The sequence below is a fragment of the Melanotaenia boesemani genome, chromosome 14, assembly GCF_017639745.1.
Source record: "Melanotaenia boesemani isolate fMelBoe1 chromosome 14, fMelBoe1.pri, whole genome shotgun sequence".
NCBI classification, from domain to species: domain Eukaryota; kingdom Metazoa; phylum Chordata; class Actinopteri; order Atheriniformes; family Melanotaeniidae; genus Melanotaenia; species Melanotaenia boesemani.
In genome coordinates, this window is record NC_055695.1 from 15,677,160 (window position 1) to 15,704,553 (window position 27,394).

The 27,394-nt window shown below is 37.9% G+C and overlaps 2 protein-coding genes across 3 annotated transcripts in view; one reads left to right on the forward strand and one right to left on the reverse strand.

Moving 5' to 3' along the window:
• Nucleotides 1-27,394, reverse strand: part of psmd1 (proteasome 26S subunit, non-ATPase 1) — a 34,747-nt gene that overhangs the window by 1,586 nt on the left and 5,767 nt on the right. Inside the window, exons 12-23 of the mRNA XM_042005903.1 lie at nucleotides 27,165-27,338; nucleotides 26,901-27,012; nucleotides 26,543-26,739; nucleotides 26,040-26,135; nucleotides 25,593-25,657; nucleotides 11,540-11,654; nucleotides 8,857-8,973; nucleotides 8,100-8,202; nucleotides 3,188-3,357; nucleotides 1,850-1,942; nucleotides 1,413-1,499; nucleotides 229-396 (exon numbers count right to left, since the gene is read on the reverse strand). Coding sequence (XP_041861837.1) covers nucleotides 229-396; nucleotides 1,413-1,499; nucleotides 1,850-1,942; nucleotides 3,188-3,357; nucleotides 8,100-8,202; nucleotides 8,857-8,973; nucleotides 11,540-11,654; nucleotides 25,593-25,657; nucleotides 26,040-26,135; nucleotides 26,543-26,739; nucleotides 26,901-27,012; nucleotides 27,165-27,338 — 1,497 coding nt within the window. The remainder of the gene's footprint in view (nucleotides 1-228; nucleotides 397-1,412; nucleotides 1,500-1,849; nucleotides 1,943-3,187; nucleotides 3,358-8,099; nucleotides 8,203-8,856; nucleotides 8,974-11,539; nucleotides 11,655-25,592; nucleotides 25,658-26,039; nucleotides 26,136-26,542; nucleotides 26,740-26,900; nucleotides 27,013-27,164; nucleotides 27,339-27,394) is intronic.
• Nucleotides 11,979-24,269, forward strand: htr2b (5-hydroxytryptamine (serotonin) receptor 2B, G protein-coupled). Of its 2 annotated transcripts, none has more exons than XM_042005905.1 (4): nucleotides 11,979-12,156; nucleotides 17,211-17,828; nucleotides 21,069-21,269; nucleotides 22,530-24,269. In XM_042005905.1, the coding sequence occupies exons 2-4, from the start codon at nucleotides 17,567-17,569 to the stop codon at nucleotides 23,480-23,482; spliced, it is 1,416 nt and encodes a 471-aa protein (XP_041861839.1). In that variant the 5' UTR covers nucleotides 11,979-12,156; nucleotides 17,211-17,566; the 3' UTR covers nucleotides 23,483-24,269. The 2 variants fall into 2 exon arrangements, with proteins under 2 accessions (XP_041861839.1, XP_041861838.1); XM_042005904.1 differs by lacking the exon at nucleotides 11,979-12,156 and adding an exon at nucleotides 16,314-16,759.

Below are 27,394 nucleotides of genomic sequence, written 5' to 3' on the forward strand. Positions count from 1 at the left end.
GGACTCTAAATCAAACAAAACGTTCTCTTTACAGGACTGAGGCCAGTGCTCATTGGGTGACAACACTGTCAACATTTACATCGGGACCCCAGAGCTCTGCTTTATAGTTCTGGAGAGGGTAGGTTCTGGACTTTTAGGTACTAGACAAGGGCCAAAATCAACCAAGAAGCTGAATCCTAATGTGAGTGATCTTTTATGGTTTTCTGTTCTATCATCTGGTAGAATTACCGGTTTGAAAGGCTGGTAGCGGCAGGTCTCCGGCATTATCAGGACTTTGAGCTGAGCTGGCATCACTCTGGCCGGGTTCTCCAAGAGCTGGAAGTTTGGCTCTGCCTCTTTCTTCTTTTCTTTCTCCTTCTCTTCATCCTTTTTCTCCTTCTCACCTTCCTGGACTTCCTGTGAAGAAAGAATCAGAATTTCCTTCATCAGATCTGCTGCATTTTTTGTATTTTAAATGTAATTTGATGGTATGTGGTTTTTGGGCTTTTCAGCAAACACAAAAAGCAAAGCCCCAAATGAGATAATCAAGAACAAGCACAAATGATTCGCTGATAGAAAAGCGTTTGGATAAAATGATTGATCGAAACATAAACAACCACAGCAGAGCTGAGTCTGAACTGTCCGACCACAGTTTTCAGTGGATACCTTTCCTTTCCTTCAACCACCATTTGAATAAGTTGAGCCAAATAAAAACCAGAAGCTGGAGATGTGAACGAGCCCGACATTTCCAGGTGCGTCTCTCAGCACCAGAGCCTAGGTGCAGCATGGTGGGGAGGATCAAATGTGCTGCCTATGCCCAAAGAAAATCTCAGTGAAAGTTATAATGGCTCTGGACTGACAGTGTGTTTGCAAACGCTGGGTGTGGGTGAGTGCAGGGATCAAGATAGACAGAAAAGAAATAAAGGTAAGTGTGTGTTTGGTGTCAAAGAGCTTAAGAGAATGGATAACTGGGTTTATGTCTCAAATACCCCAATAACTTTCCATTTAGCCCTGACTTTATTTGAATACCAGGCAGTATTCAGTAAAGCATGCAATTACATTTTTAGCAGCCGACAAAAGGCAAGAAAAAAAAAAAAGGAAATAAGTTTAAGTTAAAAATGCCTCGAGCAGCCGCTGCTTCAGCTGGAGCCAAAAACGAGTCGACAGAGACTTTAAACCAAACACAAACCAATAGGGGTAGGATAAAAACACAGTCCCAAAGTTTTAATTTAACGAGACCACCCACAAAGGCTAATAATTTAATTTACATCACATCTTCTGGTTTTTTGAGATAACACTGCTCTCTCTAAACTGTTTATAGTTATTAAAATAAGCAATAAATAAATGAATCAACGTTTCAAAAATTAAACAAATCAAAACAATCAAGGAAATAAAATAAGATTAGCAAAAGTGAAGGGGGGGGGGGCACTCACTACTTCCATCTTCTCCTCCTCCTTCTCTTTCTTTTCCTTCTCCTTCTTCTTGGCTTTGGCTGTGATGGAGAGAACAGCAGTGGATACCTGCCACGCAGACAAAAAGAGCAAAGAATTTCCACAACGTAAGACAATACTGTCGACATTTAGATCTTACACAAACACGCCTTTAAATGTACAAAAGCTAGTCAACCACAAAATAAACGTCTTGTGTTACATCCTCTGAGAGCATCTAGGGCTGCGAGGTGAAGCATCTGAGAAAAAAAGGCCAGAGATGCTAAAATAATAAACATGATGGGCAAGAAAATGATGAGTCTTACAAGGTGGGTTTTAAATTATTTGCAAATTAATATGAAGCCAGATCGTCTTTCCTGGGTAATAAATTCAGAAAAAAGAAAGTAAAACAAGCTGATGTGTTGTGGCGCCTCAGTTCTCACCTTCTCCTTCTCCTTCTCTTTGGGAACCTCCAAAGCTGGCGGGTAGGCGAAGGTGGAGGGCTTACAGTTAGAGCGGTACTGCACCTTAGGCATCTGAAAAGAAAAAAAGACTAAACCTGAAATTCAACCATTTTAATGGATGTTTTGCTAGACGGGTCTTCTTGTTAACAATAACTATGTAGTGACGCCAAACGCTTTGGTGATAAGTAAAGCATTTTTTAAAGTACTTGACATATTTTCATAAAATTTAAATATGGATGATTTAGTATGAGTTATGTATCACCGTGATGACACAGACATTTCTGAGCCCTTAATGTGTCTTTATTTAACCTGCTCTAATGTGTAGTAAGCAACAAGAGAAAACGACTGTGCTTCATTCTGTTTTTTGACAACGCTCTAGTTCTGTTACCCTGACTGTATTTTAACAGTCGCTCCTGTGACTTTCTTCTCATAGCTGCAGTCTTATGTAAAAATGAAGAAGTGCTCTGTCAACTCCACCGAGACAAACATAAAAGAAGATCTCCAGCTACAGCAGCACCAGGTGCCTTCTGTTTAGTGTAAGCTTTCAGATTATGACGGCGTACTGAAACTAAATGATTTAACTGTCTCCAAGAGCATCACTGCAACACAGTGACTGAGCAGGAGCTGATTTCTCAGCACCTCGTAGTTCTGCTGATTCACTGCAGAAAAAAAAAAAACTGAAAAATGAGCAGGAGAGAGATGTTTTTGGTATACGAAAGACTCTGGAAGTGAAGGTACAACTTTTTGTTTTTTCTAAAGTTGAAAATAAGGATGCTCTTTGTCCAGCTGTAAGAGCTCAGGCTTGTGGAGGATTGTGCTGTTTTCCAGCATCAAACGTTGCCCAGATGCAGCAAGTGTATTTGATCCTACTGCCCCCCCAACACACACACACATTTCTTCTACACTCCATTACTGGGGTATTATTTGGAGCTTTACACCAAGCATATTCTCTGGTGCTTTGTAAAGCTGGGCATGCACAGCTAATAAAACTGCATTGGTGTCCTTGGTGTCAGGTGCTGCTGGTTCAGGTAGCAAAGCAGAGATAAAGTTCAACTAAAGCCAGTCTAATACTACAATATGTCACAATGATCCCTTGGCAACAGCGTGCGAGTGGCAGGGATCCAGAATGGGTTCACAGCCCAGAGGCTGCTGCTAACAGTTGTTACCACAGCAAGAAGCTGCATATTTGCTGCACCAAAAAAGCAACAAAATATATAAATGTATGTTTTAATAATCACTGCTGCATTAGTCTGTATAGGGACCATACACTACAATTACTATTCAAAGACTAATTATAAATAAAATATATTTGAGTACCTTAAGGTCCTTGTTGAGGCCAATTATAGCAGTTGGTGTGAAGGCCAGTGACAGAAAGTGGGACAGGGGAAACCAGAACCAGAACTGAGTGAAGACAAGTAGGCCGACAACTGACGGCATGTGGGTGTGACCAGTCCTGGATTGCAGAGAGATGGTCACATTACGTCCACCTGGACAGAAAACAGAAAGCACAACCAGAGTTACATCTAGCACAGACAAAAGAAAAATCCTGTTAGTATAATCTGTAAATCTGGTGGATACCTGAAACACACACAAGTTAAAAATGGATGTGAGGTTTTACAATAAATGAGTCAAAGATCTCAAGCAAAAACGTGAAAAAAGGAAACGTTGATGGTTGAAGCAGTTATCTTTGAGGCAGTACCTTTCACTGACTGGAAAACAGTGTGTGCAACTTGCTACAGAAACACAAAGACAAGAAGTGGAAGGTTAACAAAAATTACAGACCAGGATGTTCACCACCCAAAAGAAGGTTGCCTTTTGGTTTCAACCTGTCTGATCTGTTTCTTGTGAAGCAGAATTTATAGCTACATGATGACAAGCCAGTTACACTCAGAAATGCTTTGTCTACATTATCCTGTATAAAAATGTATAAACCTGGTCCCATTTATTGTCATGAACTTTGAAAAACAAAATACATTTTTAACTGATCTAATTAGTTCAAGTTTATTTCTCTAGTTTACAACCATACCTAATTACTAAGTGGTGGGTTTAAAAAACACGGACACCAGATGAGCTATTATCAGATACATTTTCAACTCAATGCTTAGCAAATATATCTGAAGCTGTAAATCAGTTTTTAAATCAACTTGCAACTGAACTTTATGTTGCAAGACTAAGAGAATATTCTATTACTTTCATTAGAAAGACTCAGTCAGTCAGTCAGTTCAGATTTCGATAAAGTTTAAGGTATTTTAATGTGTAATTATGGAACTATATTAACTTATATTGAGTATCATGTTTAAGTATACATTTAGTCATTTTACGTCACTGTAAGTAGACCAAGTCAGTTTCATTTTTGAGCCATCTAGCAAATGAGTAAATACTTAACCCAGTTATATCATCTCAGTTTGGATTTCTCTTGACATATTTTGGGAACATAAAAAAACTATTAAAAAGATTTATAATGATTAATTTGAAAAAAATGAGGTATTTTCCAACTACGGAAGATCTGTGTGAGATGACACTCGGGAAACTGGTAAGTATATCCAGTCACTGGGTGGGCTATGGAGGTGACTAGAAATGTGATTAACCGGTTCAAATCTACAACAGTATAAGAGTATCCACCCATCCAAACAGAAGAAAGGGACAGGAGAAAACAAAGGGAGGGGAAGGAAGATAAGAGAAGGAAAGGATGAAGTAAACTGATAAAAAGAAAAAGTCTCTTTCCATAGAAAAGGTTATAAGGGAGTAGCTCTTCCAACTAAAAATGAATGCTACTTAAATTATCTGCTGCCATCTTGCATAGCACCCACTTTGATCTGAGGACACAGTGATGACTTAATCACAAGAGCCTGGTCTTGATATTTGAACCAGAGCTAAAACCCTGTCAGTCCCACAGATTGGATGTTGGCCAGAATGCCTAACGAGGTCAGTTTTCTGCATCCCAATCGCATGCTTGAGAGTCTCTTAAATACTTAAGAGGTTGAGTGCACTTGACTAAAAGTACCCACCCCCACCACTGTTTTTGCCAACTCTTAGTTTGGTGGGCCAATTTTCATTCCAAGGAGTTGTTGAAGGGGGTTGGTGGGATATCTGTGATCCCTCAGAGGTGTAGTGTGACTGTAAAAACAACCAGCCTGTGTTTCAAAAGTAAATAACTGAATCCCAAGAAGCAAAACGTCAGGAACTATTTTTCTGCACCAACCTGAGTAGAAGCAGTTAACTAATGGATGGTATCAATGAGGCTGAACATGCTGAGGTGAGAAAGAGAAGACATGGACTCGGAGTGAGAGAGAATGAGCTGCAGACGGACATTTCCTGTGCAGTGAGAACCAGGGATCATGAAACTGAGCTTTAATCGCTTCCGCCAGTCAAATTAAATACAATTATCGTGCACCTCCAACACTCCTAACACCCTACAAGAACCAGGATAATTAAACATTTATCCCGTGTGAGCTTGAGCATGTCTGGCTTTCAAACAAGAGTAGTATGTATGCATCCTGTCTGAATGTGTTTGTATAGCATGTAGATAAGCACAGAGGGCTGAAGATTGGATGGAAGGAGGAAAGAGAAGAAGAAAATGAAAAGACAAGTGATCAGGGTTTGTCTGGTTGGTCTCAAATGCACTGATGTGACACATAATGGAGGTCTTCTCTGGGATCATGATATCTTGTCTACTCAAGAGGATAATTTAACAGCATTGCAGGAAGGGAATCAAAAGTGTTTGAACAAATTAAAAACACTCAAGATTTTCAACCACTCAAGTGCTTTAATATAATGGCCTCTGTTTCACACAACCGGAGCGTTGAAGAAAGGGGTTCTGGGAACTCCTTGAGAGTAATTACAAGCTGTGAACCTGCTTACAAATTATTATACCTTGTTTTTTGTTATTGTTTGTTGTCAGTAGGATTATTCAGAAAGTTTGAATATGAAAATATTTCTAGAGGTGGGGCCCAATTATTAAGTAAATAAACAATGTTATCTATCTGGATTGAGGATTTTTTAAATGGGTGGTATGCAGTCTTCAACCATTTCGACTTTGCAGGACTGACAGAAATGCTGACACTGGCCAACAGTTTGTACTGGTGATGCTCAAATAAAAACATTTGTGACTTGTCAGTTGGCAAATTATCATTTTTGCACACTTTTTAGGAATATAAATTACACAAGGTCTTGTTTTCTTGTATTGCTGGTGTTTCGAGGTCCTTTTTTCTTGTGTTTGACTAACTGCATCACACACCTTATTTACAGTATTTATAAACATATCTGCATATATTCTGGAGGTCTGAAGTATTTGGTACCAAACTGCTTCTGTTTTCTGGCACTCTTGTAGGGAATTAGAAGGCTGTTGTTCCATGTAGGGTTTTCACTACACTAAAATTTTAAACTTAATATCCATACTAAGGAGGGTGCTCGATACTACAGAAAGGAAAGATTTTTTATTGGTCTTTTAATCGAAGCCAGAACACCTAAAAAATAACAGCACAATTCACACAAAAAATATATATAAATAGATATAAGATAATTTAAAACAAATGCATAATTATAAACTATATTAGTTTGTGCAGAGATACAGTTTCGTACAGTGTTTCCACATCGTTTGCTCACTGTGGAGCAAAAATGACAAAACTAAAAAAAAAACTTCAACGGTTAGTGTACTTATTCACAGATGTGTCCTTTTTTCTTCACAAAATGTGATCAGAGATCAATGATGGAACAAACAGCTATTTTAAAAACTAGATTAATTTATAAAAAAAAAAACATTTTACAAGATTAATGTTTTGAATGGTTTATTATTATCTGACTGTAATCCAGGACGTGATCAGCCAGCAGCAGCTTCACGCAATTCATTTTCAGGCCGGTTATGGAGCAGAAGACCTGGGAAGAACATCTCCTGCTCTTCCTGCAGCTCAGAACTGGGATGTTACTGCGCGAGGACGAGCGTCTGCGAGGCGTTTTCACGGCAGTCTCAAAGTCTCTAATGACCAGAAACGGTTGCTAAATTTGTCGATAGTCGCTTAAAAAAACAGAATACAATTAAAACAGAGATGCTAGAGAGGTCTATAACTCACAAACTCGCTAAGTTGGCAACACTAAACAACGGGTCCTTGTGGGAGATGCTGTAGCGGCGGGGCTGCCCGCTGTACTGCCTGTTTAAAATGGGTAGAGGTCCTTTCCGTGAACCAGCAGATGCAAAAATGGCCTTTAAGTATCGATACCCATGCTAATCAATATCTAACTAGATACTAAATTTTAGAATTGATCATTAGAGAATTGATTTTTTCACATTAGTTCCATGTATGGTTTTGTGTGGAAATGCATAGGATTTGGTAGTATTTCAGGTTCTCACTTGCTCTTTAAAATGTGTCTGAATTGAAACAATGACTGGAGCATGGAACAGAAAGTCCTGACTCGAATATCTGGCATTCAGATAATTGACTGCCAGTTCAGACAAGTACAGGCATATTGGCCATTGCTTTAAAAAGCATAGCTGATAGGTTGTCAGATCACCAACAGTTCCCCTTGTGCTGGGAGAGGAACCTTCCTTATGTACTTTCAAACAAACAACAAAAAATCCTCCTTAAAATGTACGAACTATGACCATGACACAGAGAAGTGGTTACTAAACACTCCTTAAGACTCCTTTCCTGAACACAGAATTTTGTGTTGGTGCTTCAGCTGCCTCCAGGGAAGGTTTGTGCAAACTTATGTATGTACTCTATGATGTGCTATGTATGTACCTCTATGTGATGATGTACAGCTCTCTAGGACCTCACACACACTCACAGACTGCTTGCTTGTGTCCACAAACACATGCACAGACACACAAACACAAAGACTTATCAGGCAAACAGTAATCACCAGCAGGAGGCTAACGGGCCATATGGCAGAGAGCAGAGCAGAGCCGAGGTAAGGCCGCCAGGCACTAATGCACCTTAGCATGATCTGTTCCAGAGATGGAGTTCACGGGTGGTCAGCATAAGAGAGTTACTCTGTTTTCATGAGTGTAAAGGAACTCAAATTTGAGCACACACATACACACAAGAACCACAAACCCAAATAACATTTAGAGGAGTTCACTTGTTTTACTGTGTAATTTAAGAAATACAGATCTTTTCATATCCCCCTGAGGGATGAGGTCACATAGGGCATGCAGGACCACATACTCGTTTAATCTCTCGCTCAGTGAAAGACACGGATAAACGTGCTGCAGCTTTGTTTGGAGACTGACCTGCATCGAGGATTCCCTGGGCCAGGATGGCGCCGAACTTGGCCATAACATCGTCATGCTTGTCATTGATTACTTTTGCATACAGCTGCCTGAACTGGTTCACCTAAAAATGAACAAGAAATTTTGAAAAATCTTATTAGTGAAAAAGAAAACTGAAAGGAAAAACAGTTGAACTATGATAAATATATTGCCAACTTGACAGATGCTCTCCAGGTACACTAGCGAACTGGCCCACTGTTTGCAGAGCATTTACAGTGCAGCCACTTGAGCATTGCTATGGTGAGTTTAGCATATGCCGTAGTAATGACAAGTGTCTGTAGAAGTTTAAGCATAAACTGACACAGTTAAAGTGGATAAATGTGATAAATGCTGTGCTATTTATCAACAAAGTATAATAATTTACCACTACCAAGCATTAAGCCTTAAATTGTCTACACATGTGGGGCTGAACTAGAAACTAAAATGGCTTTAGGAAAGTCAAGTATTTAACACTTCTTTAAAAAGGGAAAAAAACCAGACACACACACATATAAACACACACAAAGCGCTTTTACAATCCTACACTCCAACTTGCTGTAAAGGACTGTTGCAGATGAGGAGTCATTGAAAATGTGTCTGCATTTCATAACCGTCTATAATAAAGCACAAGGTGATTCCAGCTTCTTCAGGAAAGACATTCCTCTGTTTCTTTATGGAGACACTCAAAAGTCTGTGGTGTAGGCTGACAGCTTGAAAGTCAGTTTCACTATCCACTTACCTTGGGACAGGTAACTTCAGTCTGCTGGATCATGATAAGAGCAGAGGCAATGAGGGCACCTTGTCTCACATAATTCACTGGGTCGTTTGTCATGGGCTCCAGCAGATTGATTGCCTCCTATGAGGGGACAGAGAGAAGAAGAAAGGAAAAGAAAAAGAAAAAAAAAAAAGTTTAAACAAAGATTTGCTTTAATGAAAAAAGATTAATTAAATTGTACATCATGATTGAGTTAAAGGATTACTGTCATTTAAACAGCATAAAGGATCATTCAGTACTCTTCCACATAGCTTTATGGACAGTTTAATGCATATTTTTTTGGTTAAAAAGCAGGAACATTGCCACTGCAAAATAAGAGCTGTGCACGTGGATCCAGCGTTCAGACTGTGAGAAACTGAGCCAATTTCAGATTAAATAGGGCATGTTGCCTGGTAAATAAAGATAGTTCCAAATACTGACACAGAAAAAAATGGAAAATAACACGTTGCAAAATGGAGCAGCAAACATGCAATATTACCAATGCTATATTTGTTTCTCTTTCAAACATATTAAAGAGAGCAAGAGTGAAATGAAACAGTTTTTCTGTTATTAAGTCATTTCTCTTCCCAACAAACAGATCACTGCAACAGTGGCACTTCTGTTTGGTTAAATAGGGAAAAGGAATTATCAACAGAGGCAAACAGACCTCACAAATTAATGACATTAGTGTCATCCATATCTGGTTGTCCATGACAACCAAGTTAACAAAGACTCTCCTCCCATGATTATTGTGAAAGGAGTGAATGAGGGAGGACCACCTCCTCTCATTTTATTCTGCCCTCTCCTGTTCCCAGTTAGTCCATCCCTGCCCTGTTACTTTCATTTCTTTTGAACAGTAATGGCTGTAATCAAGATCAGCAGGCTCGGAGGGAGGCGGCAGCTCCACCGAGAAAAGAGAAACAAACTAGGATGATGACATTGAAGGTAAAATAAACGCTGTTTCATCAGTGTTCTTGGCTAAATTGGCTGAGACAGACAAGCTCTGGGATGATAAGTCAAAGTGTAAAGCCAGGGCTCATCTATCACATCCTGCCCATGATAAGTTGTAGGAGAGGGGCTAATTGGGGGTAATTACTGTCAGACCTAATCAGCAGAGCAAGATGGTTGCTTAAGATCATGTTAATCCAAGTAAATTACTGGACTGTTTTCATCAAGTTCTCTAGTATGCACAGATTAAATTCAATTCAGTTTTTCTTAAAAAAAACATCTGGATGCTTGTTTAAATGAATGAAATAAACCAGAACATATTTAACCACAACAAAAAATTCCATTTTAATATACATTTATAAAACAGTATCATATGACTGTGGTGAAACAATGAAAAGTTTACTGTGAGTCAGCTTGGTGTTTAACATTACATTTCCACATGAATTCACTGGTCAACATTTTTTCCAGTTCAACAAACAAGCCGACATGTTTAAGAATTTCACTACAGCGTAAAGTCGTCAGCAAAAAACAGGTTACAACTGTGGTCAAAGCAACTTTTCTGACATGCTTTTTATTTCGGGTACACAAACCAGATAAGGAACAAAAGTCCAATAAACATAGACGAAGCTCCAGGTGTAGCAAATAAATGTTCTACCTCTAAATAGGTGACCCAGTTCTCTTGCCACAACATCATTAGTCTTACTTAGGGCCTAATGTCCTCAAGGTCTTATTCTAGAGAAACCAAGCAGCACAGCACTGGAGCTGATCTTTTCCAAAATATTCACTTGGGCGCTTTAAGGCTTAGGGAGAAATGAGCCATAACTGCTGCTGTGATTGTGTCATCTGAGACTGATCAGCTCACATAATTAGACAATGCAGGAATTGGCAGCACCTCAGAATTCTACTCTCCTTTTTGGACATCAATGAACTCAAACACAAAGGCAGAGTGATGACTGAGTGCCAACTTGGCTAATTTTATCAGCTAATCTGCAATGAACTTTTCTCATCTGATGACCCTCTGTAATAATTACAGCAAATGACAATGGATTAGAAGTAAGCCAAGTCTGGTAATCTTTCTCCATGTTAAAATGAATAAATACAGGGATCAAAGGGTATAAATAAGGCTCAAACTGTAGCACGAAATTCTGAGCTGGATCATTCAACTTCAGTTTCTGCATAGGTTACAGGAGGTGAATCTGTACTCCTCTACCTCATAAGTCTGACAGATGGGCCATCAATTAGCTGTTTAAAGGAAAAACCCTCATTCAGCATAGATAATCTTTGCATCAGTGACGCACAAGTTGTGTCAAGAGGAAAGAAAAGCACACAAGACAAATGAGGGGAGGAAGGTCAATGCTGGGCACTTGGTTAAAAAGGACAGCAAATAAGCATTTACTGTACTGAGCCCAAAAAGAGCAGCTACTGCAAGTACTTTTTACACCAAGTTTTTAAACTAGAAAAATTCTTAATTGTGGCTGTACATTTATTTGTCTCAGATGAAGACAGAAACATGTCTTTATCAGGTATTTTGCTAGCTGTATCTCACTGTCACATCAAAAATGGTGAAATTAGTGTGCTTCCTATTAAAAATTATTTTTGAAAGATGAGTTTCATAAACAGCAGCTCAGCAAAAAAAAAAAAAAAAAAAAAAAAGAGAGAGAAATGCAGGGTAAGATAATGGTTTTGATTTAAAGGTAACTTTACAGAAATAGGTTCTTACCTTGTTGCCTGTACCAGCACAGCAGATGCCCAGAGCCATGGCAGCCCCACAGCGCACATGAGGGTTGTAGCTCTCTGACAGGAGAGACACCACACTAGGACACTGCTCTGGGGTTCTGAAATAACCGGAAGATCATAGATCATAAGGAGGCACTTGAATCCATTATTGCAAGAAAGGCAAAATATAATAAAATAAATGAACACATACAGCAATGAACAAAGCTAAATTAATGAAAGCCAACCGTGTCTCATGTCTGAATGTTGCACAATGTATGATGATTATTTTACAAAGATTTTTTATCTACAAGCATAAACTTGTAGAGCCAGGAACTAAATTAAATAGATGTTTTAATACCACATATGCACTCAACCCTGATCCTATTCCCTCCCCACTGCTATTTTTCCAGTAGTACCAGTGCTCTAATATTCATGTCAAAAGGGAACCATTTGTAATGGTGAATTATGTTTCTGTGACAGAATTTGACAAAATGGGAATAGAAAGAAAAAGGAAAACAAGTTGATATTAAATACATTGATTTATGTCCCAAAACTCTGCAAGTACATTTTCTCACAATGGAGATACTATGGAATAGAAATCACCAAACCAAGCAATTCAAGGTAAGTCATTTGCTGAAGATGTGTCAAATGTTGTCTTTATACCGCTTTCAGGAATTATTTCTTCACTAAACAAAGAGGAAATTAATGGACACAAGCTATAAAAGGGAAACATTTACTTTTTAAAATATTTTTTCATAATAACCTGATTTAATTTTAGTGTTTTTTTTTATTTTTATTATTATTTCTTCGATCTTTTTTTTTTTTTTTTTACTTTTAATACACTAGTAAAAAAATAAAAAAACAAAACAAAAAACAAAAACAAACAGTTCACACTCAATAATAATGATTTGGAAAAGTTTTTAATTGAGCTTGAGTCCCATACCCAATTATTCTGTGGGTTTTAATCTGTTCCAGCTTAACTTCAATTAAAATAAAAATGAATGTACAAACTAAGTTTCACTTAAGACGCTGAAAAAAAAATAATGCTGCTTAATTTTTCTCTACAGAAACATGTTTACTGGCCCGTAAGATTTCACACGAAGGCTGGACAGAAACTATTTATGGACCATAAAACAAGTTTAGATTCAGAGATTGATCTCTCTAGAGCCTGGGCTTAATTTGTTTACCTGTTTCAGTGGGTGTACCTGCATTAAAAGAAAAAAACAGCACAAGTTTTAACAAGTCAACTTGGAGCTAAAAAAAAAAAAAAAAGTAGTAGTCTGAAGTGAGAGACTAAAAACTTTGTGTGCGTAAATGAAAGCTATGAGCACAATAGCAACGTCTTAAACCAAAATTTTGAAATTTTTGACTTTTGACTATTTGTATCATCCGGTAAAAAGCCAAATGTTGACAGCTTTTTGAAAAAGGGCAGGAATTTGTGCAATGAACTTTTTCTAAAAAGCGGAGGAGTAAAAAAAAAAAAAAAAAACAAAAAAAACCTTGGAGTAATTCCTTATATAACAAACGTGCTATCTGATAACTGGTTTGTGAAAGAGGGTGTTGATAACAGCAGCGCTGCTTGGACCTGACAGATGAGATGATTGCTGAGATAACACCATACCTGTGAATTCAATAGAAGGGTTTAATCAGGGGGATCACTCAAATTACCAAAAATAAAATCTATCCATGACATCTCAGAGCTTTAAATGCTCAAAGTCCAGACCAACTTCATAATACTGGGCATGGATTTCTGTTTGTTGCATCTCTTCTCACTTTTATATCACAATGAAGCCAATGTTCCAGCAGCACACGACTGCAACTAAACCTTTGGCTGAGAAGAAACGAAAACTCTTTTCGGTTATTTTAATAAATTGGTTCCATTTACTGATTTTGCACAATAAATTAATGCTGAGTATGTGTAAAAATGTTTCATAAATTTATTTTAAAAGGCACCTGTTACAAGTGTTACCTCATGGTTAACAAAGTTAAACAAATAAATGTATAAATACAAGTTGTTTTTTTTCTTTTCCTTTAAAGCTGTGCATAAATATATTGGCATGTTCTCAATGGATAATCCCCACTGGCCTGTCAGGCATTAAAAGCTCAGCTCAACCACAACATGGGGACTAACAAGATTGTAATAGCAATCACTAGGAGATCTAGATGGCCTTTTATTTTCACCTAAGGAATAAAGTTTGGTCTATTTTGGTAGACTGATGGTATCCTTCAATCTACACTTGGATAAAGATCAGATTCCATAGTCCTTACTCATAGTTTTGCAAATTTTGGCCTCCATCAGTAAAACTGATGAGATTAGCTTTAGTTGTGATCTAGGGTTTTTGCCTATTCCACTGAAACACAAGGTGATGTCTATACATTACAAGAAGAAATGCCAAACATGGTACAAGTATGAGAGATTTTATACGTGTCAGACTCCAAAAGCTACTTATAACCTTCAGTCTGAAGCAAAAAAAAAAAAAAAAAAAAAAAGCATTGCTATGAGTTTTCAAAATAGGTTGAAACCTTTTCAACCTTTTCAGAAGACTGAACAATTACTTTCAAACACCATCAAAATAAAAGAAGGCAGATGTAGAAGAAGAAACTGATATCCAGAATTTGTTAAATATGAAAGGAAGTGAAGCAAAGATGTTTTTTTTCAGTTTAACTTAGTATTCTGTTGATAAATGAGTAACTTAACCTCAGAATGAAATAGTAAGAAAAGAGGAAAAGCAGAAATTATCTCATGAATGACTGCATATTCATTCCTTATATTACACAGGGTGAGGGATGCAAGGCTGACACAGCTGCTATTTAACCTCTTCTTCACTAGGCCATTTTTTTCTGCTTCCTGTCCAAAAAGACTTGCCTAAAATAAATTACAAATGTTTTTTTCTTTTAATCGAAGCTCAAGAGACTTTTTTAGATCGGCTTTTACTTCCAACTAGGGCAGTCTTGTTTTTAGGTGCATTTCGTCCGTTTTATTTTATGCACTTCTGGAAGGATCTTAATACCCTGCAGCATTGCAGCACTTTACAATTGTGTTTCTATGTGTTGTTTTAATTATTTTTATGTACTTTTTATAACGTTATGTTGTAAAGCACTTTGAGGACCTTTTGGTTATTGTGAAGAGCTATTCAAATAAAATTTGGTTGATTGATTGGTCTTAAAAGAAAGCTGAAACGAAAGCTTACTACAGAAGTGTCAGAATTGAGATGTGTTACTGAAACAGTAGAAAATGTAAATGGTTATGTCCTTTTAAAAGAGAACCACATTATTTCAGTGAAAACTTGATAGCAGCCCACGTCATCTAGGGAATTAGTAATGGCTGATGAGTAGCTGTGCAAAAATCCAAGTTAAAGTGAACCTGTACAGCTGAATATGTCATTTTAAAACCTCTTCATCATCATTAAACCAACCAGGACATTCATGAATCATTTCAAACATAAAGAAGTCATAGCAGAACACATCAGCAGTATTTTCTGAGGTGGAATAAAACAATTAACCACAAAACAGTAAGACATGCTTTCTGGTTCAGTTTTTTACTCTCTGGCTGCTAGCTTCCAGTTTTATTTATTTTTACTTTTTTAAATACACAGTGATAAGATGGACATCTTTGTAATCAGTAGAGTCTGCTTTCATATGACACCTTGTTTGTGTGGTTTTCTTGAAGTGGAGAAATTAGCAGAAGCTAAAGTGGACAGTGCTGTTCTATTTTTTGTTCCATTCTCATATAATCGTTTAGGGTTTGAATTGTGTTTTGTGTGGATGCCAGTGCTTGATAGATGAGAGATAGCTTGATTTTTCCCTATCAATCTGATATGCTGCATGTTAGGATTAGTGCTTCCTACGGTATGCAAAGGTCTTTTATACAGTAAGCGTCTCATGTTGCCCCGTGTACAGGGACCTTTCATATAGAGATTAATGACTCCCTCTTGTTTAACGTCCCCTGTGATGCCTCGGGAAGCAACACACCCATTGAAAGGTAAATGAAGCAAGAAAAAAAAAAGAAAAGGTAGTTATGTAAATTATGGAGGAATTTCACCCCATGCAATATGACAGTGGTAGATCAAGGACACCTTCCAACTACAAGAGGTCAACTCTCATTTGATCACTTCCTGTCTGACAAACATTTTACCAGATACATCATTAAAGCACCTGAACAATGTTCATGTTAGAAAGCTGATGAGACTTTTTTTGTCTAATTTAATTTATGTTTAACCAGCTTTCAACAAAGAGTAAACAAAAAAAACAAAAAAAAAAAGCATGTGACATATTGTACATCCATGTAGGGGGTAAAGTTTGAAAAACTTCAGGATTTCAATGTCTTTTAATACCTTGCATCTGCTTTTCAAAGCAAAGAATGAGTGTGCACAGCGAGTTTGACGTGTTCAGGCAGGAAGATCAAAGGAGGGGGACACAAATATCTAGATTAATGTAGAAATACTGGGAGGTATCATATAGGATCCATATTACAACAGGATTAGGTCTGACACACTCAGCCTAAATATGTGAGCTTGCTGGGTACAAAAGAGAAACGTTATCCATTACAACCACCACACGAAAGGGTTATCCCCAAACACCTCCCCCTGCTCTTCGTAATTTCAAAGGGGGGAGAGAACAGAGTGACAAATATAAACAGTGGGACGGCTGTGTTGAAGGAAATTACCTCCCTGCACCACTGGCATGAGGCCAGTAAGAAGACATTCATCTGTTTTGTATAGAATCTGACTCACTTGCAAGCTGGAGGGGAGGGAGGGGGTAAAAATGAGAGAGCGAATGAGACAGGAGAGAGTGCGAACTGATCCCAGGCTGTGAACAAGAGGCAGCGAGCAGGAATGGGATAGAGGCAGAGGGGCCACAACATATGAAAGTTTTGACTGCGATTGCGGTAGGTGATGCAAAGCAAGAGTAGGGTTTTTTTCCAGCATGTAGAAGCAAATCAGAGTCCACATCATGGATTGCTTCAGTCTAAGAGAAATTTACATTTAGTTGCTATGCGAGGCCATTCTGTTAAATTCTTACACAGGAAGCGTCAGAGTATAAAAACGAGATTGAAGACGTGGAAGAAGATACCATCCACTTGGAGCACAAACACTGAAATGTATTGGGCGTTAAGTTGCACCGTTTTCCCAAACAAGATCTGAGAGTTACGACAAACAGCGTCAAAAGACACTTAAGACCTGACCTGCAAAAGAAGCTCAGCAGATATTACTTTGGAAAAAAGGTAAGAGACTTTTCAAAGACCATAACACACATTTTTACAGATTTACATTACATTTCATTCTAAAATTTAAGGTAAGTTACTACAGCATGTTAATACTTATGTTCTGTATCTAGAATTTAGCTGTAATTTCAAATATATCCCTCCATAATGTTACATCTTTATCTGGTTATTTTCATGTAAAACATCAACTTAACACACGTACATAGATATCTCCCAAGGAAAAAATAAAAAATAAAATTTCTCAACACTCACAGATAAAAATTAAATTAAATAAACTATAAAAGCTTGTAAGTCATCATTTCAAAAGTATGGCAAATAAATTCTCCATGAAGAAGGAGGGTAATCACACAGGAAAAAGCCTCTTCATTTGTTACTATAAACGTCTCATTATTGTGTCATCATTAGGACAAATTAAAGCAAGGTTAACAAGGTATCGCTGTTCCTTCAACAGACACTATTCTCATTTGAGGTGGATGACAGCTACGCGGGAAAGTGAAGATCCCTGTGTACATGTTACTGTGGACAAACCATTCGTGGTGGGATTATTTCAGCATTGGAATTTACTGCACCGGACCTATGTTTTTTTTTTTTTTTTTCTTTCTAAACCAGTGAATATTTGACTGAGTGTGAGCTTTTCACTTTGATTTGTGTACTGCACAAGGGATGACGCATTTTATGCACCAACCTTGAGCACTATAACCTGAACCTTTGCCTGTGGGACCCAGCGACAATGCTGACCGAGTGTCTAACACCAGAAAGATCAGAGCCCCGACCCACGCTCAGGCCCGCTGTAATTTCAGCAGCAACATGTCTCAGCCAGTCGTGGCACAACTCGATGATAACAGCTCACAAACAGGCGAACTGCCTGAGATTCAGCTGAGATGGGCTGCCCTGCTCATCGTCATGGTCATCATCCCCACTATAGGAGGAAACATCCTTGTTATTCTTGCTGTGTCGCTTGAAAGAAAACTGCAAAATGCCACCAACTACTTTCTGATGTCACTTGCTGTGGCAGATCTGCTGGTGGGACTCTTGGTGATGCCAATTGCGCTTGTCACCGTTCTCTACAGTAAGTTTAGTAAGAGGCCTTGCATTGAAATAAAGGAGGAATGGAAAAACAATGAATACTAAACACAGTGGAGAGAAATATGTCTTTGCTTGTTGCCCAGATAAGTTTTCTTGATAAAATTACAACAAAATTTCATCATTAGTACAAGTAATTTATAATAAATAAATACTAAACCAGGGGAATTGACTTACACTTCAATTCCTCTGGTTTTAATACAGCTACGAAATTCAGAGTGAAGATGAAGTCACTGTTCTCCAATAATTCAATTTGAGGATAACGAGCCAGATCATAATTATGTCTCTCACACAGACACACAAGAACAAAGGACAGTGTAACACACTGTTTGTAGTCTTGCCCCACTCAACATCACAGTTTATCTAAGAACTGGAGGTGTCCCTGAAAAGGCTTGCAAAAGTCTTACAGGTCATAGGTCATGCTTTAATCTGTCATCCACCTTAGTGTATTAAAGCCATAAAATTAATCTGAAAATGCACCTATGTTGACAAGATAAATGTCTGTATACATAGTGCCCACACTGGATTGGGTTTCTACTAAGTTGGCAAGTCTTTGGTATTAAAATTAACTTGTTTAGCTCTAGTTTCAGATGGGCTAAAAAAAAGATCAAAGAGTTGAAACGTAAACCTTAAGTATAGTATGTAGATTTCTTTACTTCAGGAATTCAGATTAGAGAAAAAGAAATCTGTGAAATTCCTCCATAATTTGCACAACTACCTTTTTTTTTGGTTTGGTTTTTTTTGCTTCACAACCCTTCAATGGGTGTGTTGCTTCCTGGGGCATCACAGGGGATGTGCAACAAGAGTTAATTTCTTCATTAGAGAAATAGATCCACTTTTATCTCAGAATTCCAATAACAATCTATCCACTTTAACTAAATACCTTGAAAGAATATGCATTAATTAATAGTTATTTTAATAGACGACTGCATATTCTGAATCACTAAATAAAATAAAAAACAGAATTTTAACCAATACCATCTTATCGTGTGCAATGAGTAATGTAATGACAAATTTACTGATCTTGTTTGTAGCACATGAATAAGCTATCTGCCAAGCATCGGAGAAAAAGTGTGAAGTTAGTGACATAGGATCCGATGGTAATGTGGCATGTTTGAGCTATGCTACCTGCTTTCTTCAGTGATTTCATGTTGTGGTCTTGTTGTAGGGAATCACTGTCTCAATAAAATATCTTCTAATAGGATGTTAAAACTCTGCTCTAACAGTCCAAACGTCTTTGTGCTAAGACTAAATACTGACATAAATCTTTGTTAATAAAAGTTTCAACTGACTTTGTAATTTGCCTTTTCCAAGTTAGACAAAGGTGTGGCTCCACTTGCTCAATGGTCCAACTGCGTGTTTTTCCATCCTTCTTTGGCTGGAAATGTGTAATGTGGTTTCTCATAATTGCTGCATTTCCAAAATATTTTAGTCCAATTTTGTAGAAGCCAAAGTGTTTCCATAAACTAATTTTAACACAAAGGGTGCTTGTCAGATATCAGAATGTCCATGCAATAGAGTTCCCCGTCAATCTACTGCTGCTTTGTCCCAAGTTTGTCCTTGTGTGTTCAGTCAACGCTACCTCATCAATCAACATTTACAAAATCGAGTTTTGACATGTGTGATTCGATTCAGAATCTTCCATGTTCGCATCTCGATGCATCTAAGATTGGATTACTTCCCCATCCCTACTACTTTGTCAGACCCAGACAGCTGCCATTATCCACCAATTAAGAGAGATGGAGATCAGAGTACTGTAATGAGAAGGAGGTGGTCAGGGAGATATAAATATACACATTCAGTGTCTACGTAAGGCTGGTGTGAAGCATAACAGAGTCGACTACCAACAATGAGGACAGACAAACAGCCAGAAAGAGGATCAGTGCCTCGTGCCTAAGCTGAAGGACATTAAACACTTGCAGTCATATGGTACAGGAAAGGTTACACTGACATCATTAACAACTGCAGGTCATCTTCACTCTCTGAACATAAACAATTCCAAACATAACATTACAAAATCAAAGTAAGGAGTATCTCTGGAGCTAAGTCAGCTCCAAGTGGATAAGGCTGCTCTAAATGGGCTGGGATTTTAAAATATAAAGTTACAGAATTTATTTGGACAATGGTAAGCAATGCTTGCAAAAAGTCAAAACTCCACTCAGATACTGTAGACTGATATTTGTGAGTATAATGTAAATTAATGTCATTTTCACTAAAAATGTTCTTATCCAGTGTTTTCTCATCTGCGTCTATATGCTAAACATATTAAATTGTTCAGATGAATTACAATGGAAAGTCCTCACCACAGATTGTGTAACCAGCAACTGCTGGATATGCATTGCACTCATGACCATTTTATATGAGGCAGCATTTGGCAAAACAAGGATAATGTCAAGAGCAAGCTATAAAAAAAAAAAAAAAACAACAACCGCAGCAGTTCCACTGCTTTTTAAAGAACTGTGGATCAGACAAAATGCATAAGTAAAATAAAACTGAAACTATACAGTACACGTTAAAAACTATTACATTTGCATGCTAAATGGATAAAAGAAGCTCAAAATTTTTCTGTTTATTTGAGTTAAACAAAATGAAAAGATGCCCTCATCTGCAGCCAGTTAGACTCTGTGAGCTACAATGTTTATTGAATTTGAATAAACATTTCACAAAAAAAAAGGTACAAAAGTTCTACTTGGAGAGTGAAGTATTGATCAATGAATAATCCTTCCAGATGAAACCTCATCAAATCTGTGACTCAAAAATTCCTCCAAGTGAGGCAACAAAGTGGAGCATGTAAAAGAGGAGGGAGCAAATTAAAAGAAAATTATATGGACAGTTTAAAGCAACAGTCTTTCGAATGTTAATGGACAAGGAGAGAAAAGCCAGAACAATTTCTTGCCAGTTTTTTGCCTGGAACTCAAAATAAACACTACTGTTGAGCATAGTCTTAGCCACAATCTACATAAAGAGCTTAGAGCTCCATAAACAGTCAGCGAAGCCTCCTGTTTCCAGTAATGCCATTCCTCACAGAGATAAACAAACACCAATCTTTTGCAAGAGTGCTACTTCTAATCACTTGCCATTGTGCTATATCTCCCATAACTAGTGGTGAATAGGACTAAGTTCTTGGCATGAAAATACAACTAATTACAGAAACACCATCAGAGATAAAGACGCATGCCAAAAGTTGATTCTCTTAATTTCCATCTCATCTTTTTTTTTTTTTTAGACTCTGGATGGCCTCTTCCGGAGTTCCTTTGTCCCATTTGGCTCTTCCTGGATGTGCTTTTTTCAACTGCATCCATCATGCACCTATGTGCCATCTCACTGGATCGCTACATTGCCATCAAGAAGCCAATCCAGCATAGCCAGTACAAATCCAGAGCCAAAGCAAAGGTCAAGATTGCACTGGTGTGGCTCATATCCATTTGTAAGCATATCAATTCAGCTTTCTTCAATCTGTGACGAGTTTATTTAACAAACAAAACAGGAATCTTTTCTTTAAAGATTAAACCTTTGCTGAGAAAAAGTCAAACTTTTTGAAAGATGATCCACAGCAGACCTGATTTATAGACTCAGAAATATCTGCCAGATGTAGTAAGAGGAAAAACTATATAAACAGCATATGGGAACGAGATGGGGTGGGTGAAGGGTGGGGTGGTACTGTCATACTAACCAAGAGCACAATTTAACCAAATTTCATGAGACAGGAGTTTGAATTTTCTATTTATAAAAAAGACCCAAGAATTTATTAGTTCAGTGTAGGGCTGAACGATTTTGAAAAATTATCTAATTGCGATTTTCCCCCTGAATATTGCAATTGCAATTACTTTGCAATTATTTTCAACGTCCTCTTATGTACTTTTCAACAAACACAATAAATCAATCTGTACTATAATAAACAACCGAGTTATTGTAAATAAATTGTTTTTTCTTATACATTAGGCTGATGTTAAGATAAAGACACATGACATAGGAATGAATATGAAAGACAATCCATTGTATTGACCAAAGCCGTAAACCCAGGCTTGGTCACCGTGCCAATGGGCATCATGTCTTTAGCTATGAACTCCGTTATTGCCAGAGTTATTTCCGCGTGCCGCTTTGAATTATGTTCGTAAGGAGTAACACTTTCAAAGAATTTGGTCAGTGATCCCTGTCGCCTTGTATTTTGCTTACTTAAAGTAGCACTGGTCGATGGCGTTTTAGTCATGCAACTATCGTACATGGCTTTGTGATGGTTTTTCAAATGTTGATAAAGGTTCGTAGTGTTACCTCTTGAGGTAGCAACAGTAGCAAGGCAGGTTCTGCACAATATCTGACGTTGCGCAGCATCTTCTTTTTTAAACCCAAAATAATTCCACACAACTGACTTGCTGTTCCTCTTTGGTACAAAACTTTGTGCAGTGTCAGTTTCTGTCGAGCCTGAGGCCATTGCGCAACAGGTTGCAGTGTTGACTTCTCTCGCTGCCTACACGGCGTGTAGTACATGCTGCTCTCCGCTCGCAAGTCACGTGACCAGATCTCGCGACCATTCAAATCGCAGCCTTTGCGGTTAGAAAATCTCATTTTGTCTTATCGCAATATTATCGCAAATGCAATTTATCGTTCAGCCCTAGTTCAGTGATATATAAATATAAATGCAACTACCATTGTTTGCATATATTAACTTGCTTCTGTCATTTTTCAGGTATTGCAATCCCAATTCCAATAATGGGGCTTGAGAACTACCATATTCCCAACAACATCACCTTCAACAACAACCACACATGCCTGCTAAAACCAGACACCTTCCGGGAGTTTATCATATTTGGCTCCTTGACAGCATTCTTCATCCCTTTGACCATCATGATGGTCATCTATCTACTTACTGTGCAGGTGTTGCGCAAAAAGGTTTATTTGCTCAGGTCAAAGGTGACTCAACGCTTTAGCTCCCCAACAATCCCCACAGTGTTTCAAAGGGAACAGACTGGACCTCAAGTAGAGCAACTGAACATGCTGGATATCAGACTTCCCAGGAAGCAAGACAAACCAAATGTGGGACCAGTAAACTTGCCTACAGAAGATGAGATTTCTTTTCGCAGAATGTCAACGATGGGCAAGAAGTCAATGCAGACTCTGAGCAACGAGCAGCGTGCCTCAAAGGTGCTGGGCATAGTCTTCCTACTCTTTGTGGTCATGTGGTGCCCTTTTTTCATAACAAATATCACTTCAGCATTGTGCAAAACTTGTGATATCAACATAATTTCCCGCCTGATGGAGATCTTTGTATGGGTAGGTTATGTTTCATCAGGTATTAATCCACTGGTGTACACCCTTTTTAACAAAACTTTCAGGGAAGCGTTCACACGTTACATCACCTGCAATTACAAAAGCTTTACAAGCCAAGGACCAGGACGACTTCCAGGGGCAACTACTACAGACTGGACGCTTACAAGCATTTCATTTAAATCTTCCATGGCGGAGAACTCCAAGTTGTTCATGAAACAGGGAATGAAGAATGGCATTGGAGCAGTGAGCTACCAAAGTCCACTGAGATGCCGTCAAGGACTTGTACAGTCCTCCGGTGGTGTAGTGTTGAACACAATACCTCTGACTGAAAATGAAGATTTTAAACAGGAAGAACATGTAAGCTGTGTATAGATATACCAGAAAAATAACCCAGTTGAATGGCGCTCTTAAAGTGGATCAGATTAATGGTGCAAATTCAATTTTATGACCAAGGCTTGACACACACACACACGCAAAACAAAAAAAAACATACTAAAAATGCAGAACTTGGAGATTTCCCTTTTCTTCTGCTGCATTTAAGGTCAGCACAAATACAAAACTAAACCTACTGTTTTATGCTGTAAATGTTAATTTGTTTCAGAAATATAGTGGCTAAGGGCATTTAAAACAGGAAATATTAATGTTTAGTTTGAGAATGACAACGTGCACAAAAGAAAGAGTTGTTTTCAGACGTCTGGTGGGGACTTTTAGATAATCTGTACCAGGTCTATTTAGAAATGAAGACAGTAGAATATCCTATATGACAGGTTATTATTCCACAAAATACAGGCCATGGGCATGACAACCTGGAAAACTTCTGAGTGCTGTATATAATATATTCCTCCGCTGATCTTTTTTAACTTGGACTGTTGAAATATGCTGTAAACCATCTCAGAACACATGCTTACATTTTGTTAAGACAATGCTACTCTATCTTTCAAACTTTTTTCTACAAAAGAAATTCATTTCACTCTTGAAATTATCCTTATTTCAGCTGCTGAACCTTTGGAAAGCATTCATATGTGTATCGCATTCTGCTTTGACATGTTAGAAAGAAAAAAGATTGTACATACAAAAAACAAGTACAGATTAAATGGAACTGAAATGTACTTAATAAAATATTTTATGTGTTGCAGACCTGAGATGACTGCTACTATTAGCATACCTTTTTATTCATTATTGTTTTCTATGCCCTAATGCATTTTTAATTTTAGGAAACAAAACAAACAGCACAAGCAAAAGCCAATGGAAATGTTCTACACAGACAAGGACAATGGCTGTGTGTTCAGCAGCTTTCTGTGATTGGATATGAAATCTTGGTGTCATTTTTAGGCAAGAATGTGGCAAACACAAACATTTAAATCAAATTCAGATTAACAAATATATTGCATAAAGAAAGACATATCAGATTTGGATAAAGCTTCATAAACTTGGCATGCAAAGTTGGAGTGTGTTATTTTATTTTGATTAGCCCAAATCTGTCTCCTTAAACAATAGCTCTATTTACTTGTAACAAAAATCAGAAAAGAAAGATCCAAACTTGGATTTGTTCAACTTTTGATTGTGTGTGCATGCAAAGGGAGCACACAGGGCATTATCCTTTTGACAATAGGGTTATTAAAGCATTGGGGAAATAAATTACTCTGGTTCAAGAAGTCTTTCTAAACATATGGTTTAACTAGCTGCCAATTGATCACACAGACAATCCCAGCCTTTTTTGGGCTTTAAACATGTACCCTCTGATATTTGTGGACCAGCTAGGTGGTCCATTAAAGAATGCTTAGGTCTCTGGTGGATAAACTCAAGTTGATGTAAGCATAAAAAAATCCCCCAAAATAGCTGGGGGATAAATGAGTGAAAATGACAAGAACGTTCTTTCCTGGCGTTTTCCCCTCAACCAATTAATTTAGATAAAAAAGGTGAATTTTGGGGCAAATATTGTTATGCAATTAATTGAGATTAATTACAAAACCTCTAATTAATAAGATTTTTTAAAATTGAATCCCAACCCTACTTTATATCAAATAATAAAAAGTAAATCCAGTTAGAAGCATTTCATTATTGGTCTCACAAGGATGTGCCTTCTACTTCTTATATGGAACTTGATTAAATCTTAGTGTGCTTTATGCATCACCTATCACTACATTTATAGTTATAATATATAACATCCTGTTTTATCCCCTGCATAAAACTGAGCCAGCCAGGAAAGCTAATGCCATTAGGAGGCACATTAATTTGCAATGATGATAATTAAAAGACCATCTCATCACAGTTAGAACAAACAAAACAAAATTTTTTTTTTTGCTTTTGTCTATTTGACATAATGATCACATGACACAAATATAGTGGTACTTAAGTAGTCTCAGCATGTTATTACGATCTCTGACAAATGTCCAAGACATCAAAACTAAAAGGAGAAATGCCTTGTGTGAATCTTGGTAACAGGGTGTCCACAGCTTATGGAATTAAGTTTGGATCCTACCTGAACAAGATGAAGCCAATGGACTCGACAGCAGCTCTTCTGACATCATCATTCACATCACTCACCTTAATCAAGGTAAGCAAAGAAGTCATATAAAATTAGCTAACGCACAGACTTTAATTAATTTTAACAATGTAGTTCCCCTCATCTCTGTGTGAAAGGAATAAGCATAACTATGTGACCCTTTTTTAAAATTCAGCTTGCATACAGCGCCACCTACAGGACAACAAACAAATCACATCTGCAATATAAAGGGATAGCCACTGGCAAATGCATAGGCTACTTTTACTTCCACTTTTTAATCAAGATCCAACATTACTAAAATAAACATCATTAATTACAAGGTCACCAATGGTCATAAAGTCCTGGATCTTGGCACTTGCTTTAACATCAGTGTGAGAAACCTGCTCTCCTCTTAGTGAAAGTGGGACAAAAGGAAACACTCACAGCGACATGTAGCAGGCGTCGGATGGCCTTGTTGTTCCCGGAGCCACAGTAGGCCATTCCTACAGTGTACATACCAGATCGGCGCAGGATGGGGTCCTATCATAGACAGTGAAAGAAAGCAGAGCATTGAGCCTGTAAGTCTGGATACACAGCTAAGATCAACATAGTCTGAGTCATTTCCCAAATCTAGCTCTTGTAGATGCAATCCTGGCACGGGTTAAAGAGGAAGAGCCTCATGTTACATGAAATAAATACAACAAGCTATTCTAAGAGTTTACTGAGGACCCAATAGATCAAACATCTGCACTGCAACAGGAAGCTTAATAGCTTAATGAAAAACGACGGTCTTTTAAGATTCACAGATTCTTTTAATGCTCTTGCCACTTAATTCTCTCAGGGGATTAATCAAGCTTGCTTTATTTATTTCATTTTATAAACATTTACTGCATAAAAAAAGCAACTTTGTCCTTATGGTGATTGGCTCTCTGACTTCTCAGTCATACCTTGTCCCTGCAAAGGCTTTCAATGAGGGCATCCGCCTCCTCCATGCGCCCATACATGACCAGAGCAATTCCCACAGCCAGGCCACGCAAGATCTTCTCATGTTGCGTCTCCTGAGCATAGCCCACCATGTCCTCGATCGCTTGCGCTGCCTTGGAACCCAGCATGACCAGACCCAGAGCCAAACCTGCAGCTTCACCTAGGAATTCAAATGAAATCATCAGCATACCCCATTTGTAGAAGTACATGTAATGGAGTTGTCATTTTGGTAAAAAGAAATGTCTGTAAGCAATACAGCAATGACAAAATAGACAGCCACGCTAAAACTAGGAAAAGCTCTTAGATCAGTTGGGGGCCTACCAGTGACAGCATCATCTTGGTAAAGGTTTGACTTGAGTAGATCATAAACATCTTGTCTTGCTGTGCCCAGTGCAGCCAACCCCAGACCAAGGGCACCACCATGACGCACAATCTGTGAACCAATAATAAAAAAAAAAAAACACACCATCAGAAAAAAAGAAGGAAAAACTGGCTTCATAACTTAAACTAGCAGTTGGATTCAAAATAATAAAAATAGTTTAACTCAGCCTAGGTATTTCACATGAAATGTTTATAGCCACTCACATCATTGCTGGCATTTTTTAGTTGACTGAGCAGGTAGTCAATAATGTCCCCGCCGTGGTTGGCATGAATAAGTCCCAGAGCATATAGGCCTCCTCCTTCTTGGTAGGCAGAGCCAGGGGAGGTGTCTTTGGGCAGGTAAGTGGCCATTAACTGAAGCGCTTCTTTCTCATGCCCCTGAAAAACACCACCATATTACATTCAAACCATCTAGAATAAAAAGCTTTAAAAAT

What these genes read in the sequence shown, in the direction of transcription:
- htr2b (XM_042005905.1), top strand. Translation starts at nt 17,567, where the DNA reads ATGTCTCAGCCAGTCGTGGCACAACTCGATGATAACAGCTCACAAACA. An exon ending in GCTTGTCACCGTTCTCTACA is followed by an intron (nt 17,829 to 21,068) that starts GTAAGTTTAGTA and finishes TTTTTTTTTTAG; the next exon opens with ACTCTGGATGGCCTCTTCCG. An exon ending in GGTGTGGCTCATATCCATTT is followed by an intron (nt 21,270 to 22,529) that starts GTAAGCATATCA and finishes GTCATTTTTCAG; the next exon opens with GTATTGCAATCCCAATTCCA.